Here is a 24,086-nt window from a genome sequence, read left to right on the forward strand (position 1 = left end):
AATTTATATTTGATTATTAATGACCATTCTTAAATTGTATGAATTATCATGTTTTTAATATTTATCAGTTGTATTTCTTTTTGTATGAAGTAATGCTCTTCTTCTAAAAAACTAATAAAGTCTTATTTTGTAACCTTGTGAGAGATCTTGGTAATAATTATATTAGAACAAATGTACTTGATTTAAAAGAAAATGTTTATATGATTGTACACAGTATTGTTTACTCTACTGTTTATTATTTTTGTAAAATAATTTACAGCATCGTACATTTTGTTTGTGTATATATTTTTATTTTTAGATGTTTCTCTAAAATAAAGTTTAATATTTTTTGTTCTCTTTTAGTAAATGATTAATCTTCTAATTTTATTGTCACATTAGTTGGAATTTAAAACTTCTGTTGTGTTTAAATTATAAATTGATATATACAAATTATTAGCATTTGATTTTCATTTCCCAGCCAACAAATGCAAACAAATTATTTATGATTATATCAGGGATTTATAATTGTTCTCTCTTTTTATTATAAAGTTTCTTTTATTTTAGCAGGTGGTTTATTAGGTGATCAAAGCCAATAAATTCATCTGCCACAAATTGGAAGTTACTCTGTTAGGTTGCAATTGAATTATGGGAGCTATTTTGCATACATCAGCTTTTCAAATTAATTAGTATAACAAAAAAATAAATTGTCTGTGTGCTATTTTCATTTTAAGCTTTTTATTCTAATTGTTGATATATTTTTTTCCTTGCAGGTTTTCAGGATGTTTCGATATGCAAGAAAATTAATTATAAATTGCATGAATGCCCTTTTTGTGATTATTCAACAAGAATTTCTACTCATATGAAAAGTCACATTATGATACACACTGGAGAACGTCCTTATATTTGTTCTGTGTGTGGCCAAGATTTTTGTCAAAATTCACATCTAAAGAGGCACATGTGCAAACATTCTACTGAACGTCCCTACAAATGTAACATTTGTGGAAAGGGATTTAAACATATGGAGCATTTAAAACAACACATGTGTGTTCATTTATAAAAGTTGTATAGCAATACTTAACTGGTTTGTAAGTTTTTTATAATTTGATGCAAAATAAATCTTTCTTTTTATGTAATTAATTACGTAGAGCATTTTAAGTTTAATTATCCATTGATAATTTCCGAAGAATTTTTATCTGTGATACTTTTTCCCAGTAAAATAAAAAATTTTATCAACCAGATGGCTGTTAGAAGATGCATATGAATATCTTCTGTCGAATTTGGGTCTTTTGTGAATGTTTCTATGATGTTTCTTTACGAGATTAATGTTGAAAAGAAATTTTCCTAATCTGAAAATCACTGGAAACGATATTTGAAGATCCTGTATTAAAAGACTTTTGACAGTGGAAGAAACTTTTATAATTTAAATTTTATTATTGCTTTTGTCTTAAAGGACCCTTTTAGCAGTCAAATTCACATACGTAATATTTTCTAACTTAAAAGTATGATGTATACATTTTAAAAATCTTTTCCCTGTACTCGCAAAGTAAAATTAATCAAAAGTGAATTGGAAATTTGAGTCATTTGCTATCCATCCATATTTATATCTGATCATAAAGGTATGGCTTTAAAATTTTTCTATATATAATTTATTTACTGCGTTTAAATATATATTTCAAAATAAATAATGAATCACATTTTATGCATTTGAGATGAAAAGTTCAAAGATATCTACCACACTAAAAACTTAAAAATCTAATGTTTGCTCATTCTGTTTACATCATCTAGTTTGTATTTTGTTTTTTGTTGTTTTTCATTTTACTCATTTATTTAAATTTTAATTTAACTTGAATAAATTTTTCTTCCTTGAATTAATTGTGAATTCTGGGTTAAAGATACTTTCATTTTTATTTTTCATTTCTTTTCATATTTTCCTAGTTATGAACAACCTCTCTTATTTTCTATTTTTAATTTTTTTTCTTTTTGAAAATTCTGGAAGAATACCTATAGGATTACTTGGTTATAGTTAACACCCATTTTTAAAAAAAAATTTAATTGCATTCATTCTATTTTATTATGATGTTAATTTTTCTGTATTCTAATTCTAATTATTTTTTTCAGGTTGGAAAACAAGGAACTGCAAGCTTCATAAATGTCTCTATTGTAATTACTCATCATTATTTTTGACTAATCTTAAGAAACACACTTTAATACATACTGGAGAGCGTCCTTTCTGTTGCACAATGTGTGGTAAAAGATTTACTCAGAAAACACATTTGAAAAGGCACTTGTGGACTCATTCTGTAACACCTTCTATTTAATTGTTTTAAGGAATTCTGATGTACCTTATTACAATTCAGTTTAAGCTATATTTTTGTGAAAATGGTTTAAAAGCAAAGTCTGAAGGTTGTAGCAGTGTAGTCAATAAATTTGGATTGCCACTTAATAAAAAAAATGTTGAAATATAATAAACTGGTTACTGTTTCTTTAAACTATTGATTAAAATACTTAGTGATTCATATATATTTGAAGACAGGATGGATTTCTATGTTAAGATGCAAGAAAGAAATGTTTCATGTACAAAAGTAATGTATCTTACTACGATTTTTGATATATTAACACAAAAGTAGATGATAGTATTGTGTTGTTTGAAAGAAGATTATTACAATGTGTTATCATGTTATTTGAAAATGTTATTTAACAAGATTTTATTGCTCAGTATCCTTTGATTCTTTGTTATGGAAAATTTGCAATTGATGAAGCTGTTGAAATATTGAATTTTTGCAAATAATGTATTTTGATAAAAGTATATGCTATTCTCTAGCACTGTGATGAAAAAAACTTTATTTTATGAAAACTTTGTTTTAGGCTTTTCTGGTGAGCATAGATAAGCATTGCAAATTATGTATAGCTTTTAATTATCATTTTACCTCGTAATTTTCTGATTTAAACAAAAAATTAGCTCGCAATAAACAGAAATAATATTGTATCATTATTATCTATTATTTATTTTTTTAGTAGTGATTATGTCCCACAAGGAATTAATAAATGCTTCTTAATCATCAAATATTGATTATTTTATGGCGTAACTTCCTTCTAAGTTTTCATTTAAAATTCTTTTTTTAATTTTTTTTTTATTAATGTATATTTGAAGACAGGATGGATGTTTAATTGTTTGCATCCATTGTAGATTATAAACTATAAATGGATATAAGATCCATTTAAAATAATATTTTATAGACATTAATCAATTTCCTCTGTGAAGGGATGATTTTTTTTTTTGTTCCCAATTAATGTCCGTTAAAAGTGTGCTAATAATATAAAAAAGCTGTTTATGCTTATTCTAATCTTTATTTTTATGATTTTAATTCTTGTCATGTATCATTAAATTAGCTACTGTATAATTGTTCATTATTTCTTGTTTGTCCTTCAAAATATTATGTCTAAATAAATTTTTGACAAAAAAAAAAAAAAAAAAAAAAAATCTTTTTTTAAGTACATTTATGTTTTATTGCACCTTATGAATTGGATATTTTTTCTTATTTTTTGTTGTGATATTTTTATGTATTTCTTCTTTAACATTAATTAATATTTAGAAGAATAAAATAATTCTTTATCTCATAATTTTATGTGTATAATTTGCTTATTTCTAGAAATTGGAATAAATGAAGAATCATATTTTTAACATTTCTCAGGGAATTTTCTGAATCAAATGTATTTTTTTAATCATAAAATTCTTATAGGATGATGTTTTTCGATGTCAGAGCTTATTAATGATAAGTTTGCCCAAAAGATTCAAACTGAAAAATTTGCAAATATTAATTGCATTTAGGCATCAGTATATGTGCCTTCAGTATTATATATTATTACTGAATACCTCTTTTATAAATTTCCTTTTTTTATGATTATTTAATAAAGATTTACTTCTTAAACTGTGTACTATTGAATTGTTTATACAAAAATAAATAGAAATTTGGATTGATTTCAGTATAAATATGTAGATATTCACATAATAGTGGAAGTTTTCAGTTTTATGAATGAACTTTATTTAATTATACTATGCATGGTAAGTTTATATTTTAAGCTAATTTTGGACCAAATTGGTAAAAAATCTTGTTAAACTATGAGTGTAAGAATTGGCTTTGAATGAACTTTGGTTAAGCTTATTGCAAAACTCAGGGCAATTGGTCATCTGAAGATTTATAACATGAGTTTATTAAAAATGCAATCACATACTTGAGCTAATAGTTATCTTTTTTCTGAAAAAAATAAATAAAGATTAAATCATAATTCAACCTTATAGATATTAATTTTTGTTCAGATATAAATATTCAATAATAATTCATTGCAATTTTTAATAAAACATTGTACTGTAAATTGAGTCATTAAATCTCTTTTTCATTATATCGATATTATTTTAACATTAATCATTATATCTATATTATTTTAGCGAGGGTAGGTTTTAATTTTCTCATCGATGAAATTAAACAAGGGTGACTTAATGTTTCTTTGATTTTTAATTCTTATTTTTTGCAATATTGTGATTCTATAGCAATGTGCATTTTAGTGTTATAATTCTAAGATTCAATGTGCCATTTCTCTATTTATAACTTATATTGCTTTTTTCATTGCATTGCAGGAAGTAAATTGTTGCATGACACAGAAAGCTGTGAATGGACTGAAGTTTCCTCTTTTGACCAGCCATCAGCAAATACAGATAATTTGAAATGTCATATTTTGTCAAAAGGAGGAGAACATTTATATATTTGTGCATTATGTGGCAAACACTGCCGATTGAAATCTATTTTAGATTGTCATCTGAGGACTCACACAGGAGAAAGACCTTTTATGTGCAGATTCTGTGGAAAAGACTTTGCTCAGAAAGCAACTCTGAACTATCACATGACGAGTCACTCTGATAAAAGACCTCATAGATGTGAACTTTGTGGAAAGGAATTTAAACGAAAGGATTCCTTAAAAAGACATATGGTTTTGCATTTTTGAAAATAGTTAACAATTTTTTTCTCTATAATACTTTTTTGTTCTAATTTTTTTATGTGCACCAGCATTTAATATTTAATAAATATTTTGAAAGTTAAATGTTTAGTTATGTTATGAGTTTAGTTATGTTATTAGAAAGTTATGAGTTTGAATTAGTATTTTTAATCATGTGAAATTGAAGGCATGAAGGGAGAATTTATCTACATTTTTGATAAATTAGAAAAAAATATTTTAGAATTTTAAAATTTTGCACTTATATTATATTGTAGATTTTTGTGTTTTTCTAATATTTCAAATGTATTTCAATTTGTTTTGAAATTTTTTTCTGTAGTATTTAAATTTAAATTTCATGCAGATAAATAATTATTTTTGTCATTAATGTTTTTGTGAAATTCTTTCACTATTAAAATTATTTTTTCCATTTCCTTTGATTTTGTTGACTTGTTAAACTTTATATCTATGACATGCTTTTTACCTAGTACATATACTTCATTTAAAAAATTTTCTTAACACAAATTTTTGATTTAAACGTTTTTAAAGATAACTGAATTTTATGTAGTTTAATCTTTAAATTAAATTAATTTAGTTATGTTTTCCATAATTTGATTCATTTAGGAGCTGCAAGAAACTTTATGAAAAAGTAACAATATAAATAAACTTACTTTAAAAAAATGAACTATAACAATTTTATTATTTACTTTATGATACGTAAGTAAATAAATGCAGTTACTGAAATATAAGGACTCTTAGTTTTAAAAAGTTGTTGGGAAATGCATTTGAGATTCGCTTTTATTTTTAGCTCAGTGCTAAGAAATAGATAATTGTCATCACCATATTTAATTGGAATATTTGATAGTGAAATATTTAAATTTCTGTATGGATCCTATATTGTTAAATGTTGTAGAAGGTATTTTTTTTTGTGGGAGGGGGTAGGAGGTATGTGGATAGTCAAGTCAACCTTCTAACTCTCCGACCCGCCCTAAGGCACACGGATTTAAACCATAAAACTGAATGACCGGACCGCCGCAACAGCCATTGGCGGGAACTGTGGTTGAGTCCTAAGGGCCGCCACCGGCCACGGTACAACCCTCCCCGAAGGAAGTACGTCCTGTCATCGATGGGGGGAGTCAGATCCCCCACCTATTAGTGTACTCTCCAGGGTGGCGAGATCCAACCACCATGCCGGAAGCATCTCGTCCTCATTTCGAGGTGCCCCCCCCCCCCCGAGGGTCGAGGTATGTGGATATGAAACAATTCCAGCACCTTTTGGGGGGTTTATTGAAATGAAATGTAGCTATAATGTGGCTTTATGTAGTATGTGCTAAATGCTTACAATCTTTTATACCAGGGTTATAAATTCCCAAAAGTCATTATTACTCTTTAGAAACCTTTCCATAAATAATCTCTCTCTCTCTCTCTCTCTCTCTCTCTATATATATATATATATATATATATATATATATATATATACAATTTATGTTTAACATTTTCTTCTTGTAAAGTAGAATTTTTTTTTTCTGTGTGAAATTTATTTAAATGGCTTGAGCATCTAACACATTTGTACGATTGTGCAATATTTATTCGAAACATTTTAGTTTTTGCTTTTACTATTTTTATAATATCAAAATCAGAATTTCATTTAATTTTTTAAAATTGTTATGACGAGTGAAACTTTTTTCGGTAGGTTTTTATTATTGAAAGAATGGCATAAAAATTTGATTGGTTTCATCATATATGTTAAAAAAAATTCTCGAAACATTATATAGACTATAAAATTTTGGGTTACTTTGAATTAATTAACAGGGATTATATTGCTGCTTTTAAAAATTTGCTTAGTTAACCAAAAAAAAAATCAAAATTTCATAAATGATTTCCTTATATTAATTTACTGTTTTTATACTTATAACAGATAAAAGATTAAGAAATTATCTTTTATCTTTATACTAATAATTTATCTTTATCTTTTCTTTCTTTATTTTATATTGAAGAAGGATTCGTCTGATAAATATGTTGCATGGAAAAAGGTTTCTATAGAAGTTTATTCAAAATATAATATTTACGAAATGCTAATTTTGATAATCACCTTAATTATCTGCCTTTCATTTTGCTGATTTAACTTTTTTATTGCTTTTTAATTATTGCTTTGATCATCTCATGTAGCACAGCTGATGAAACCATATTGTACAATATTGCGCAATATTATATTATATTTTTTCAATATATAACAAGATTATACAATGTTGTTAATATTTTTTTTAATATCATACAATATTTGGTAATATATGTGTGCTACTATGGATTGTGTTTATAGTTCTTTTTTCTTCCTTCCTTTTATTGTAAATGTAGTTTTAAAAAATATTTTTAATTCTGTGCTATAAATAAGGAAGAAACATTAAATTCCTATTCCAATTAAACTTTTGAATTCACAATCTTATAATACCATTTTTTTAAATCTTAAAGCTGATTTTTTTATGCAAATATCTGAAATAATTTTTTTTCTTGAATTTCATTTTCCTTTTTTAATTGCACAAACATTTGTTTTGTTTATTAGTTTTAATTTCAAATATGTACTACCATTTGTTATGTTTATTGGAATTGCTATATAATTGTGTAGGCAAAAATAAATAAAAACTTGCATTAATTTCAGTATAAATAAGTATTAATATTTATATAATAGTGGAAATTTGCAGTTTTATGAATGATCTTTCTTTAATTATATTATGTATGGTAAGTTTATATTCTAAACTAATTTTGTATCAAATTGGTAAATTATCTTGTAAACACTATGAGTGCAATGATTGGTTTTGAACTAACTTTCGTGATTTCGTGATGTTTATTGCAAAACTCAGGGCAGCAGGTTATCTTAAGGTTTAGAATATTGAGTTGAGTTTATTAAAAGTGCAAATTCACACATTATCTGAGGTATGTCTTTTTCCAGAATAAATAAATGAATAAAGGTTAAATCACAATTCAGCTTTATAAATCTTAATTTTTTTTTCTGATATAAATATGGAATAATAATTTCTGGCAATTTAATAAAACATTGTTACTGCAGATTGAGTCATTATGTCTCTTTTTCATTATATCTATGCTATTTTAACACTAGTTTTTATATCTATATTATTTTAATGAGTGTAGATTTTAAATTTCGCATGGATGAATTAAAAAAGGGTGACTTAATGTTTCATTGTGATTTTTAATTCTTATTTGTTGCAATATTGTGATTCTATTACAATGGGCATTTTAGTGTCATAATTCTAAGATTTAATGTGCCATTTCTCTATTTATAACTTATATTGCTTTGTTTCATTGCAGTTGCAGGTAGTAATTTTTTGCATGACACAGAAAGCTATAAATGGACTGAAGTTTCCTCTTTTGACCAGCCATCACCAAATGCAAATAATTTGAAATGTCATATTTTGTCAAAGGGAGGAGAACATTTATATATTTGTGGATTATGTGGCAAAGACTTCCGACAGAAATCTAATTTAGACAATCATATGAGGACTCACACAGGAGAAAGACCTTTTAGGTGCAGGTTCTGTGGGAAAGACTTTGCTCAGAAAGCAACTCTGAACTATCACATGACGAGGCATTCTGATGAAAGACCTCATAAATGTGAACTTTGTGGAAAAGCATTTAAACGAAAGGATTGCTTAAAAAGTCATATGGTTTCACATGTGCGATTATAGTTAGCAAATTTTTCTCTATACATATGAATGAATTAAATAAATACTTTTTAAATTATAATTTTTTATATGTATCAGAATTCAATATTTCATAAATATTTTAAAATTTAATTTAAATATGAATTAGTATTTTTAATCATGTGAAATTGAAGTAAGGTATGAAAGGGGAACTTATCTACGTTTTTGAAAAATTAAAAAAAATCTTTTATATGTTATAATTTCATAATATTGCATTTACTTTAATTACATTATAGATTTTTAGTGGTTTTTTAAAATTTTGCAATATATTTCCGTTTGTTTCGAATTTTTTCCCTATAGTATTTAAATTTAATTTTCATGGAGATAAATAATAATTTTTTTCTTTAATATTTTTGTGAAATTCTTTCATTGTCAAAACTGTTTTTTCCGTTTTCTTTGATTTTCTTCTCTGGTTAAACTTTATACCTATGACATGTTTTTACCTACTATATGTGCTTCATTTAAAGAATTTTCTAAACACTAATTTTTTTTGAAGATATCAGAATTTTCTCTAGGTTTATCTTTAAATTATCTAAATTGTTTTCCATAATTTGATTAATTTGGGAGAAAGCTTCAAAAAGTATGTACAATAATATTGAGAACCCACTAGAAAGCAAAGAAATATTTAAAATCAAAACAGAAAAGATTTCAGTTTAGAAAAAATATAGAAAAAAATAATTTTAATCAAAAAATTCTTTTTGAAACTAAGAGTCCTTATATTTCAGTAGCTGCATTTGTTTGCTTACAGTGTGTTAAAGAAAAAATAATTTTTACAGTTTATATTTTTAAAATTTTTTTTTAACATTATTAAATGAAAGTAATTTCATGTGTATTGTTACTTTCTAATAAAGTTTCTCCCAGCTAAATACTACATACTTCATAAAAGATATTAGACAAGAATTTTGCATGAAAACTTGAATCATTTTAGGTTTGCTAAAATTATTTTACTTCACCTACTATAGATAATATAATATTCTTTTAATTGTTTTTTTTTTTTTTTTTTCATTTTCTTTAGCATTGACATTTTATATTGCTATCATTTGACTGCATTCTAAAAATAATATATATATATATATATATATATATATATATATTCAAATTATGTTTAACATTTTCTTTTTCTGAAGAAGTTTTTTTTTCTTTTTTTTTTTTCTGTGTTGATCTGTGTGAAAATTTATTTAAATGACACAAACATCTAACACATCTGTATGGTTATGCAACATGTATTCTGAACATTTTTGTTTTTGTCTTTACTATTTTTATAATACCAAAATTAGAATTTCATTTAATTATTTTTTAAAATTGTTATGATGACTGAAACTTTTTTCAGTGAATTCTTATTGTTTAATGAACGGCACAAAAATTTGATTGTTTTATTATATTTGTTAAAAACAGTCATTCTCTTGCTGCTTTTAAAAAATTGCTTACTTAACAAAAACAATAGGAGAAAAAAAAAACAGTATTTCAGAGATCATTCCATTATCTTTATTAACTATTTTTATACAAGAATCTCTTTTCTTGCAAAAGTAGTTATTAAAAATATTTTTAATGCTATACTATGAACAATGAAGAAACATAAAATTCCTAGACCAATTAAACTTTGGAATTCACTGTGTTTAATTTTGTAATTTTTTTTTTTTTTTTTTTTTTTTTTTTGTAATCTTAAAGCTGATTTTGTTTTTTCAGTTATGCAAATATCTAAGATAATTTTTTCTTTAATTTCATTTTTTCTTTTTTAATTGCACAAGCATTAGTGAGTTTATTAATTTTAATTTCTAATATGTTCTACCATTTTTTTTAAATCTTTATTGGAATAGCTATATAATTGTTTAGGCAAAAACAAATAGAAACTTGCATTAATTTCAGTGTAAATAAGTATTAATATTAACATAATAGTGGAAATTTGCAGTTTTATGAATGACCTTTCTTTAATTATACTATAAATGGTAAGTTTATATTCTAAACTAATTTTGGATCAAATTAGTAATTAATCTTGTAACACTCGGAGTGCAATAATTGGTTTTGAATTAACTTTGGTTAAGTTTATTGCAAAACTCAGGGCAACTGGTGATCTTAAAGTTTAGAACATTGAATTGAGTTATTAAAAATGCAATCTTATACATGACCTGATCTGTATTTTTTTCTGAATAAATAAATAAATAAAGGCTAAATCACAATTCAGCCTGTAAATCTTTATTTTTTTTTTTCTGAAATAAATATGCAATAATAATTTCTTGCAATTTAATTAAACATTGTACTGTAAATTGAGTCATTATATCCCTTTTTCATTATATCTATATTATTTTAACATTAATCATTATATCTGTATTATTTTAATGAGTGTAGATTTTTAATTTTTCATGGAAGAAATTAACAAAGGGTGACTTAATGTTTCATTGTTATTTTTAACTCCTATTTATTGCAATATTTTGATTTCATTACAATGTGCATTTTAGTGTCATACTTCTCAGATTTATTGTGGTGTTTAACACACTATTTATGACTAATATTGCTATGTTTCATTCTAGTTGCAGGAAATAATTTTTTGCATGAAACAGTGAGCTGTGAACGATCTGAAGTTTCCTCTTTTGACCAGTCATCACCAAATACACATAACTTGAAATGTCATATTTCATCAAAAAGAAGGAACCGTTTATATATTTGTGGATTATGTGGCAAAGACTTCCAACAGAAATCTAATTTAGATAATCATATGAGGATTCACACTGGAGAACGACCTTTTAAGTGCAAGTTCTGTGGGAAAGGCTTTGCTCAGAAATCAACTCTGAACTATCACCTGACAAGGCACTCCGATGAAAGACCTCATATATGCAAGCTTTGTGGAAAAGGATTTAAACGAAAGTTTGAATTAAATAGTCATTTGGTATCACATTTGCGAAAATAGTTAAAAATTTTTTCTCTATATTTATGGAAGAATTAAATAAATACTATTTTGTTATACTTTTTTATGTGTATCAAAAGTTAATTTTTAAAATATATTTTAAAATTTATTTTTTTTATTATAAGTTTGAATTACTTTTTTTTATCCTATGAAATTGAAGTAAGACATGAAGAGAGAACTTATCTACGTTTTTGAAATCTTAGAAAAAAATATTTTGTTTTAGAATTTTATAGTTTTGCACTTACTTCGATTGCATTGTAAATTTTTGTGTTTTTCCAGCATTTGTAATATATTTCATTTTGTTTTGAAATTTTTTCTGTAGTAATTAAATTTAACTTTCATGCAGATAAATAATTATTTTTATCTTTCATATTTTCGTGAAATTCTTTCACTGTGAAAACTGTTTTTTCAGTTTTCTTTGATTTTGTTGACTTGTTAAACTTTATACCTATGACATACTTTTTACCTACTGCATATGCTTCATTTGTAGAATTTTCTAAACACAAATTTTTGATTGAAATTTTTTTCAAGGTAACTGAATTTTATGTAGTTTAACCTTAAAATTATATAAATTTTGTTATGTTTTCCATAATCAGTCAGTAAACAAATGCAGTTATTGAAATATGCAGACTCTTAGTTTTAAAAAGTTGAAAAATGCTTTTGGGATTCACCTTCATTTTTAGCTCAATACTAAGAAATAGATAACTGTCATCACCAGTAATTAATTGGAATTTTCGACAGTGAAATATATAAATTTCCTGTGGTTCTTATATTTTTAAATGTTTCTAAATGTATTTTTTTTGTGGGGGGGGGAGGTGAGGAGTATGGGCATATGAAACAATACCAGCAACTTTTTGGGGGTTTATTGAAATAAAATTATCTTTTTAAATATTTTATTAGCTTTAAAATCTCATGTAGCTATAATTTGACTTAATGTAATATGTGTTAACTGCTTGTAATATTTTATACCATGGTTATAAATTCGAAAAGGTGACTATTTGTCTTTAGGAATTTTTCCATAAATTCTTCTACTTATCAAGAAGTAGAACGTATTTTTTTAACAGAATGTTATTTTTCCTAAAATATTCATTTAATATTTGTAAATGTTTGTCATACAACTTTTGTATTTGAGAGAAAGAGAAAAGACCAATAATATTAGATTGCTCTCTTCAGATTATTGTTATTTAAAAAAATTGATGATGAATACATTATATTTTATAAGTTGAAATACAAAAAAAAAAAAAAAAAATGCATGATAATTTCATGATAAAAAATTGCATGATTTTGTTTTAACGTAAATCCATTGATTGTCTATTGTTGTAATATAATGCATTCTCCCCTGTTTTATTTTTAAAAAGTGTCATTAACTTTTCCCTCATTATTTTTTTTTTTTATCTTTATGTAATTTGAACAATTTATTCATGTGAAGTTTGAATATGCACTATTGATTGCCAAATAATAAATTTATTTTATGCATGTGTTAAAAGTTCTTTCAAACTTCTATAATTTTTAAAACCTCACTTTCACTTCATTTTAAACAAAACTTTGAAAGTACTGAATTATGTTAGTAAAAATTATCATATTATTCAAATTATGTTTTATTTGCTGTTGTTAAAATTTTGTTCAATGTTTCTTCTTTCATGATATATTCGGAAAGTTAATGTCTTTTTTTATTGACATTAAATAGATATTTCATAATTTTTTTTTATTTGTAAACTGCTACTTGGCAAAATTCTATTATTTTTAAAAGATCCTTTTTAAATAAATATTTGCAGTTGCATAAAAAGTTTCCTGTCACATGTTCTGGTTTATTTGTCATAGCATTGGTGAACTAATTTGATGCTATTAAATCACACAAACCTAAATAAGGTTTCAGTTTTGCATCAGAATCTATTCTGTAGCCTACAAAATTATTCTGATTTTTAAAATATAAAAATATTAATATTGTTATGAGTAAAAGAAATCCGAGATTAGGACTTGCATTTTTTATAAAACATTTGCAGTTTTTAGTCAGAATGTTTGTCAATACAATTCAAGTGATTTTTTTTTTATATCAATGAGGAAGTAAAAATTTTCTGTAAAAATAATTTTTAATGTATTAAAACTATCTCTGGTTGAAATTCTTTTTTTTTGTGGTAAAATTTATATGATTTTTCTTCTATTTGTTATAGCAAAATATTAACAAAAGGTAAGATATTATTACCATTTGGAAACTTATTGAAACTTTTACATTATATTTAATCTGCATTTGACAATATTGTCATTAAAAATTTCTGAAAATAATGTTTTTGATTATAAATATTTTTTATTCCTATTTTTTTCTGACCTGAAATCTTTTTTATTTTTATTTTAAATATTTCCTTGCTTTCTTACAGGTTCTAAATATTACTCTATGTGAGGCTGAGAATTCTCGATATTATGCACGCAAAGTCTGAAATTATTTATCGCCATTTGTGACCATATGAAGAACTGTATTTTAATGCACACTGGAGATTGTTCTTTTAGTTGTTCTTTGTGTAAGAAGGAATTTTCTCAGCAAACAACTGTGAATTCTCATATGTTGACACATTCCAAAAAGACACCCTATAAATGTGACATCTGTGGAAAAACATTTAAATGGAAAAATTCTTTTAAACGTCATATGATCATGCATTTAAAAAAGTAGTATATGTAATTTTTCTTTTAAAATTATGTAATACATCAGATGATATCACATGCATTTCATTATTTTAAGAGGCCTCTGGATTAATAATTGTAATTATAATAATTTTTTTTATCTTATTTTATATGATAATTCATTTTAAAACTGCAAATACTACTTACTTAAAAAAAAATATTAGACAAAAATTTTTCATTATCATTTGAATCATTTTTGGTTTGCAAAAACTGTTTTATTGTATCTACTGTAAATAATGTGATATTATTTTTGTTTAGCATTAACTTCTTGTATTGCTATCATTCGACAGCATTCAAAATTAAATGTTAAAGAAGCACGTATCTATTGCCAGAGAACGCACACGCACGCACACACACACACACAGACACACACAAATTATGTTTAACACTTTCTTTTTGTAAAGAAGAATTTTTTTTTTTTCTGTATGAAAATTTATGTAAATGGCTCAAGTATCTAACACATCCGTATGATTGTGCAATATGTATTCTAAACCTTTTTGTTTTTGCTTTTACAATTTTTATAATATAAAATCAGAATTTCATTTAATAATTTTTAATCATTATTATGATGACTGAAACCTTTTTCAGTGGATTCTCATTATTGAATGAATGACATAAAAATTTGATTGGTTTTATACTTGTTAAAAAAATTAAATATTATATTGACTATAAAATTTTAACTTACTTTGAATTATTTAGCAGTGATTATCTTGATGCTTTTAAAAAATTGCTTACTTAACAAAAACAAAAGGAAAAAAAAAAAAAAAATCAGAATTTCATAGATGATTTCATTATATTTATTAACTATTTTTATACAAATAATTTCATTGTCTTTTGTTTCTTTATTTTATATTGAAGAAGGATTCTTCTGAAAAATATATTACATGAAAAAAAAGTTGCTGTAGAAGCTTACTCAAAATCTAATATATACGAAGTGCTAATTTTGACAATCATTTTAATTCTGTGCCTTTCATTTTGCTAATTTAACTTTTTTATTGTTTTTTAATAACTGTTTTGATCTGTAAATTTCATTGTCTTTATGATTCTTTTTTATTCCTTTCTATTGTTGTTAATGCTGTTTTTAAAAATATTTTTAATGCTATACTATAAACAAGGAAGAAACAAAATTCCTAGCCCAATTAAATTTTGGAAATCACTATGTTTAGTTTTGTAATAATTTTTTTGTAATCTTAAAGCTGATTTTTTTTTTTACTTATGCAAATATCTGAGATAATATTTTTCTTTAATATCAGTTTTCTTTTCTTAATTGCACGAGCATTTGTGTAGTTTATAAGGTTTAATTTCTAATATGTACTACCATTTGTTATTAATTGAAATTGCTATATAATTGTTTAGGTAAAAATAAATAGAAACTTGCATTATTTTCAGTATAAATGAGTATTAATATTCACATAATAGTGGAAATTTGCAGTTTTATGAATGATTTTTATTTAATTATATTATATATAGTAAGTTTATATTCTAAACTAATTTTGGATCAAATTGGTAAATTATCTTGTAACACTATGAGTACAAGAATTGGATTTGAATTAACCTTCGTGATGTTTATTGCAAAACTCAGGGCAACAAGTTATCTTAAGGTTTAGAACATTGAGTTGAGTTTATTAAAAGTGCAAATTCACACATTATCTGAGGTATGTCTTTTTCCAGAATAAATAAATGAATAATGGTTAAATCACAATTCAGCTTTATAAATCTTAATTTTTTTTTCTGATATAAATATGGAATAATAATTCCTTCCTATTTTAACAAAAAAAATTATATTGTTTATATAAAATTTTTATCATTATATCTTTTTTTCATCATATCTATATTATTTTAACATAAATCATTATATCTGTATTATTTTAGCGACTGTAGATTTGAAATTTCTCTTGGATGAAATTAAAAAAGTGTGACTTAAAAGTTTCTTTGTGTTTTTTAATTCCTATCTATTGCAATATTGTGATTATATTAAGTGTGCATTTTAGTGTCATACTTCTAAAATTTAATGTGCCATTTCACTATTTATAACTAATATTGCTTTGTTTCATTACAGTTGCAGGAAATAATTTTTTTGCATGAAACAGAGATCTATAAACAGCCTGAAGTTTCCTGTTTTGATCAGCCATCAACAAATACAAACTTGAAATGTCATATTTTGTCAAAAAGAAGGAAACATTTATATATTTGTGGGTTATGTGGTAAAGACTGCCGGCAGAAATCTAATTTAGATAGTCATATGAGGACTCACAAAGGAGAACGACCTTTTAAGTACAGGTTCTGTGGGAAAGGCTTTACTCATAGAGCAACTCTGAATAATCACATGACAAGACATTCCAATGAAAGACCTCATAAATGTCAACTATGTGGAAAAGGATTTAAACGAAAGGATGGCTTAAAAAGTCATATAATTTCCCATTTGTGTAAATAGTTAAAAAATTTTTTCTCTATATTTATGGATGGAAAAAATATTTTTTGTTGCAATTTTTTATGTGCATAGAAAGTTAATATTTAAAATATATTTTAAAATTTATTTTTTTATTATAAGGTTGAATTACTTTTTTTTTTATCCTATGAAATTGAAGTAAGATATGAAGAGAGAACTTATCTACATTTTTAAATCTTAGAAAAAAATATTTTATGTTTTAGAATTTTATAGTTTTGCACTTACTTCATTTACTTTGTAGATTTTTGTGTTTTTCTAGCATTTGAAATATATTTCAGTTTATTTTGAATTTTTTTTCCTGTAGTATTTAAATTTAACTTTCATGCAGATAAATAATTATTTTTGTCTTTAATATTTTTGTGAAATTCATTCAGTGTCAAAACTGTTTTTTCCGTTTTCTTTGATGTTGTTGGCTTGTTAAACTTTATATCTATGACATACTTTTTACCTACTACATATACTTTATTTGTAGAATTTTCTAAACACAAGTTTTTGATTGAAATTTTTTTCAAGATAACTGAATTTTATGTAGTTTAACCTTAAAATTATATAAATTTAGTTATGTTTTCCTTAATTGGATTCATTTAGGACCTGCAAGAAACTTTATGAGAAAATAACAATAATAACAAAAATAATAGAAAAAAGAACAAAAATAATAGAAAAAAATATAAACTGTAACAATTATTTTATTTATTTTGTCCCATTGTAATTAAACAAATGCAGTTACTGAAATATGAGGACTCTTAATTTTAAAAAGTTAAAAAAGTGTTTGGGAAAATGCATTTGAGATTCACCTTCATTTTTAGTTCAATGCTAAGAAATAGATAACTGTCATCACCAGTATTTAATTGGAATGTTTGACAGTGAAATATTAAAATTTTTCTATTAATCCTATATTGTTAAATTTTCCTAAATGTATTTTTTGTGTGGGGGGGAGGGAGGTGAGGAATATGTGCATATGAAACAATACCAGCAACTTTTTTCGGGTTTATTGAAATAAAATTATCTTTTTAAATACTTTATTAGCTTTAAAATCTCATGTAGCTATAATTTGACTTAATGTAATATGTGTTAACTGCTTGTAATATTTTATACCATGGTTATAAATTCAAAAAAGTGACTATTTCTCTTTAGAAATGTTTCCATAAATTCTTCCACTTATCAAGAAAGAGAATGTGTTCTTTAACAGAATGCTATTTTTTCCTAAAATATTCATTTCATGTTTGTAAATGTTTGTTATATGTATCTTGTATTTGAGAGAAAGAGAAAAGACTAGTAATATTATATTGCTGTATTCGGCATTGTTGTTATTTTAAAAAATGACGATAAGTGCATTATATTTTTATAAGTTTAGATAAAAAAAATTGAATGACAATAGTTCAGAATCATTATATCATTCTCCAACAATCAATGTTTTAATTTTCATTTCAAAATCCATTGACTATCCTTTGTTCTGATGTAAATTCATTGTTGTAATGCTTTATATTCTCCCCTCTTTCAATTTAAAAAGTATCATTATCTTTTCCCTTGTCATTTTTTTTTTAAATCTTTAAGTCATTTGAACTGTACATTCCAGTGAATTTGAACATGTAGAATTGTCATATAATAAATTTATCTTATGCATGTGTTAAAATCAACTTTTTAATCTCTTCATTTTAAACAGAGCTTTGAATGTTTTGAATTATGTTAATAAAAATTATTATATATTCTAATTATGTTTGGCTTGTTGCTGTTCGAATTTTGCTTTTGTTTCTTCTTTCATGATATATTCGGGAAGTTAATGTCCTTTTTTTTATTGATTTTAAATAGCTATTTCATAATTTTTTTTTATTTGTAAACTACTACTTGGCAAAGTTCTATTATTTTTAAAATCTTTTTTTCAAATAAATATTTGCAGTTGCATAAAAATATTTCTGTAACATGTCTTCTTTATCTGTTATTTATTTATTATTAGCATCTAATACATCCTTACGATTGTGCAATATGTATTCTAAATATTTTTGTTTTTGTTTTTACTATTTTTATAATATCAAAATCAGAATTTCATTTAATTACTTTTTTAAATTGTTATAATGACTGAAACCTTTTTCAGCAGATTCTTATTATTGAATAAATGACAAAAATTTTATTGGTTTTATGATACTAGTTAAAAAAAATTAAATATCATATTGACTATAAAATTTTAGCTTACTTTGAATTATTCAACAATGATTATCTTGCTGCTTTTTAAAAATTGCTTAGTTAACGAAAAAAAAAAAATCAAAATTTTATAGATGATTTCATTATTTTTATAAACTATTTTTATACAAAGAATTTTTGTGTCTTTACTTTCTTTATTTTATAATGAAATATTCTTCTGAAAAATATGTTACATAAAACAAAAAGGTTGCTGTAGAAGCTTATTCAAAATCTAATGTTTACGAAATGCTAATTATGATAATCTTAATTATCTGCTTTTCATTTTGTTGATTTAACTTTTTTATTGCTTTTTAATTATTGTTTTGATCTGTCATCTTCATTGTCTTTATAGTTTTTTTTTTCTTCCTTCCTTTTGTTAAGAATATAGTTTTTAAAAATATTTTTAATGCTATACTATAAACAAGAAAGAAACATAAAATTCCTATTCTAATTGAGCTTTGGAAATCACTATGTTCAGTTTTTTTGTTTTGTTTTTTGTTACTGTAAAGCTGATTTTTTAAATTTTTATTTAAGCAAATATATGAGATAATTTTTTTTATTTAATTTTTCTTTTTTTTTTGATTGCACAAACATTTGTGCAGTATATTAGGTTTAATTTCTAATATGTACTACCATTTGTTATGTTAACTGAAATTGCTATATAATTGTTTAGGCAAAAATAAAGAGAAACTTGCAGTAATTTCAGTGTAAATAAGTATTAATATTCACATAATAGTGGAAATTTGTAGTTTTATGTATGACCTTTATTTAATTATATTATACATGGTAAGTATATATTCAAAACTAATTTTGGATCAAATTGGTAAATTATCTTGTAACACTATGAGTACAAGAATTGGATTTGAATGAATTTTGGTTAAATTAAAAAAAAACAAACTCGGGGCAATTGTTCATCTTAAGGTTTAGAACATTGAGTTGAGTTTTTTAAAAATGCAATCTCATGCAAGACCTGAGAGAATAAATAAATAATAAATAATAAGGTTAAATCACAATTCAACCTAATTAATTAAATTTTTTTTCTGAAATAAATATACAATAATAATGCCTTGCAATTTCATAAGACATTGTAAGGTAAATTGAGTCATTATATCTCTTTCTCATTATCTCTATATTATTTTAGCGAGTGTAGATTTTAAATTTTTCATTAATGAAATCCGAAAAGAGTAACTTAATGTTTCATTGTGATTTTTAATTCCTATAAATTGCAGTATTGCGATTCTATTACAATGTTCTCTTTTTATTGTCATAATTCTAAGATTTAATGTGCCATTTTACTATTTATAACTAATATTGCTCTGTTTCATTGCAGGTGCAGGAAATAATTTTTTGCATGAAACAGAGAGCTATGAACAGCCTGAAGTTTCCTCTTTTGACCGATCATCACCAAATACAGATAACTTGAAATGTCATATTTTGTCAAAAAGAGAACATTTATATATTTGTGGATTATGTGGCAAAGATTTCCGACATAAATCTAGTTTAGATAGTCATATGAGGACTCACACAGGAGAACGACCTTTTAAGTGCAGGTTCTGTGGGAAAGGCTTTGCTCATAGAGCAACTCTGAATAATCACATTACAAGACATTCCGATGAAAGACCTCATAAATGTCAACTATGTGGAAAAGGATTTAAACGAAAGGATGGCTTAAAAAGTCATATGGTTTCACATTTGGAAAAGTAGCTAACAATTTTTTCTCTATACTTATGGATGGAATAAATAAGTATTTTTTATATAACAATGTTTAAGTGCATTGGAATTTAATAAATATTTTAAAATTTATTTTTTTATTATAAGTTTGAATTAGTATTTTTAATCCTATGAAATTGAAGTAAGGAATAAAGAGAGAACTTATCTACATTTTTGAAAACTTAGAAAAAATATTTTATGTTTTAGAATTTTATAATTTTGAACTTACTTCAATTACATTGTTGATTTTTTGAGTCTTTTTTAACATTTTATATATATATATATATATAATATTGAAATTTTTTTCTGTAGTATTTAATTTTAACTTTCATGCAGATGAATGATTATTTTTGTCTTTAATATTTTTGAGAAATTCTTTCATTCTCAAAACTGTGTCTTCCATTTTCTTTGATTGTTAAACTTTATACCTATTACATGCTTTTTACCTACTACATGTAATTCATTTGAAGAATTTTCTAAACACAAATTTTTGATTGAATTTTCTTTAAATATATAAAGCAATTTATCTAGTTTAATCTTTAAATTATATAAATTTTGTTATGTTTTCCATAATTTGATTCATTTAGGAGCTGCAAGAAACTTTATGAAAAAGTAACACTGCAAATGAAATTACTTAAAAAAATAACAGAAAAAATATAAACTGTAACAATTATTTTATTTACTTTATCGCACTGTAAGTAAGCAGATGCAATTACTGAAATATGAGTATTCCTAGTTTTAAAAAAAATGAAAAATTTGTTGAACAAATGAATTTGAGATTTGCTTTCAATTTCAGCTCAATGCTAAGAAATAGATAATTGTTGCCACCTGTATTTAACTGGAATGTTAGACAGTGAAATATTTAAATTTTTTTATTGATCCTATATTGTTAAATGTTCCTAAATGTTTTTTTAATAAAAATTATCATATTATTCTAAATTTTGTTTGTCCTGCTGCTGTTCAAAGTTTGCTCCATGTTTCATCTTTCAGGATGTGTATTTGACATACTAATGTCTTTTTTTTTACATTAAATAAATGTTCCATAATTTTGTTTTATTTTTAAATTACTACTTGACAAAGTTCTATAATTTTAAACCCTCATTTTTAAAGAAATATTTGCAGTTCCCTAAAAAGTTTTCTGTAATATGTTCTGCTTTATTTGTCACAGCATTGGTGAACTAATTCGATACTTTGAAATCTCACAAATCTAAATAAGATTTCAGTCAGTATCTGAATCTATTCTGTTGCCTAAAAAATTATTCTGATTTTTAAAATATAAAAATATTAATATTGTTATTAGGAAAAGAAATTCAAGAGCAGAACTTGCATTTCTTTTAAAACATTTGCAGGTTTTAGTCAGAATGTTTGTCAGTGCAATTCAAGTGATTTTTTAAAATTTCAATGAGGAAGTGAAAATTTTCTATAAAAATAATGTTTAATGTAATAAATCTATATCTGGTTGAAATTGTTTCTTTTTGTGGTAAAATTTATATGATTTTCCTTCTCTTTGTTATAATAAAATATGAATAATAATAAAGATTTTATTGCCATTTGGAAACTTTTGTAGCTTTTAAATTATATTTAATCTGCATTTTACAATATTGCCATGAAAAATTTCTGAAAATGTGTTTGATTATAAATATTTTTTTTTTTTTTTTTTTTTCATTTTTTTCCCCTGACTTGAAATATTTTCTGTTTTAATTTCAAATACTTCCTTGCTCTCTTACAGGTTCTAAATATTATTCTTTGTGTGAGGCTGAGAATTCTCGATATTATTCATGCAAAGTTTGTAATTACTTATCACCATTTGTGACCAGTATGAAGAACCATATTTTAACACATACTGGAGAACGTCCTTTTAGTTGTTCTTTGTGTAAAAAGGACTTTTCTCAAAAAGCAACATTGAATTCTCATATGCTGACACATTCCAAAAACACACCCTATAAATGTGACATCTGTGGAAAAACATTTAAATGGAAAAATTCTTTTAAACGTCATATGATCATGCATTTAAAAAAGTAGTATATGTAATTTTTCGTACGTATTTCAGTATTATGTGCTTTCTTCATCCTTAAATTAATTTTCATTTATTATACTCCAATGTAAATATTCCTTAAATTTTAATTATATTTCATGCTATTTAAGACAAAGTACATTTTTGTTCAAATAATGTTCTTTTATATTTTTATTCCACATTTCTTCTATACATATAATTGTGTATATGTTTCCCCTCATAAATTAATGTATCTTGAAGTTCTTTTAATGGCAGCATTGTGTAAAATGGAAAGTATTTTTATAAATTTTATTACTGCAATAATTCATATGCTGTATCCTATCTGGAGTTAAAATGTATCATGTTGTATCAAAATATTTAATAATTTTCAAGAAATGTTATTACAGTGTGATTAAGCTTAATAGGATTTATGTTCTGATGTTAACTGTTTATTTCCTGTATTGAATTATATCAAATTTTCAATAAGATCAAAGCTTCATAAATCTGATTCTTTTCCTTAAGAAGTGTCCATTTTTTTGTCCATTCTTACTGTCCATTTTTTTGATATTCAGCAACTGATATTGAAATTTCAAATAACATAGAATAATGTAATTTTTATGTCTTATGAGGATTTCAAAAACCCTATACATTTATTTATTTACCTAATTTCAACAAAAGATGCATATGCTTTTTATATCTCAATAAACAATTTTTTAAGAATATATCCTGCTGAATAATGTATTAATTGCACATGAAACAGTCATGAGAAATTAAATGAAGATAGACAAGCTAAAGCAATGAATTAGTTTTATTATAGGCTCCAAACCATTACTCATACTGTGTTTTTATTTAGGTATCGAGAATGTCTCTTTTAAGTCTTCACATGTCTTAAGTGTACTTACAGATAATAATTTTTGACTGAAATTGCATATGCTAATTAATAAGCAACGTTGTGGAAAATAACATTAACAGTGAATGCAAAAAATATTAAGCATCAGTGATCTCAGTATTGTAAAATTTAATATTTGTGATTGATGTAGATTTAGCCGAGGTTAATTTGTATTGAGTTATCACAATTAAATTTATTAATGATTCCAGATTGAAGGGAAATATTGAAATTGCAATGAATCTTTTCAAATAAATGATAGAATTTATCTAAATAATCTTTGAATTTTTTATATCACTTGGTCTAACATTAAAAGAATATTCGATTGATCAAGTTATATAAGTGAATAATATTCCGAGAATTAGACTTAGAAAAATTCAAGAGATCTGTGCTCACTAAATTTTGTAGTGGATTGTTCTATATCGGATTTTTGAGGCATTAGGCAAAATTTTCCAGAATGATGATAGGGTATTATTGAATTTTACTATGAATTCTCAAATATGCATTTTGTAAAATTTTGCCACTTATCTTTCTACATTATTCAATTTTGTAAAATTAATGGGTTGATATAATGTAAACTTAAATGATGATTTAACGTAAGTATTTTT

At 24.4% G+C, this 24,086-nt stretch overlaps 1 protein-coding gene across 1 annotated transcript; it reads left to right on the forward strand.

The window, feature by feature from the left end:
- The first annotated feature begins 4,035 nt into the window (after window positions 1-4,035).
- LOC129966319 (zinc finger protein 227-like) lies at window positions 4,036-20,593 on the forward strand. Its single transcript, XM_056080739.1, has 6 exons — window positions 4,036-4,042; window positions 4,616-4,912; window positions 8,293-8,595; window positions 11,213-11,546; window positions 13,758-13,774; window positions 20,220-20,593. Exons 1-6 carry the CDS (start codon window positions 4,036-4,038, stop codon window positions 20,591-20,593), a joined length of 1,332 nt encoding a protein of 443 aa, XP_055936714.1.
- The last annotated feature ends 3,493 nt before the right edge of the window (window positions 20,594-24,086 follow it).

The sequence above is a fragment of the Argiope bruennichi genome, chromosome 4, assembly GCF_947563725.1.
Source record: "Argiope bruennichi chromosome 4, qqArgBrue1.1, whole genome shotgun sequence".
NCBI classification, from domain to species: Eukaryota; Metazoa; Arthropoda; class Arachnida; order Araneae; family Araneidae; genus Argiope; species Argiope bruennichi.

Coding starts and splice junctions, on each gene's coding strand:
- LOC129966319 (XM_056080739.1), top strand. Junction 4,913..8,292: donor TGATAAAAGACCTCATAGAT/GTGAACTTTGTG, acceptor GTTTCATTGCAG/TTGCAGGTAGTAATTTTTTG. Junction 8,596..11,212: donor TGATGAAAGACCTCATAAAT/GTGAACTTTGTG, acceptor GTTTCATTCTAG/TTGCAGGAAATAATTTTTTG.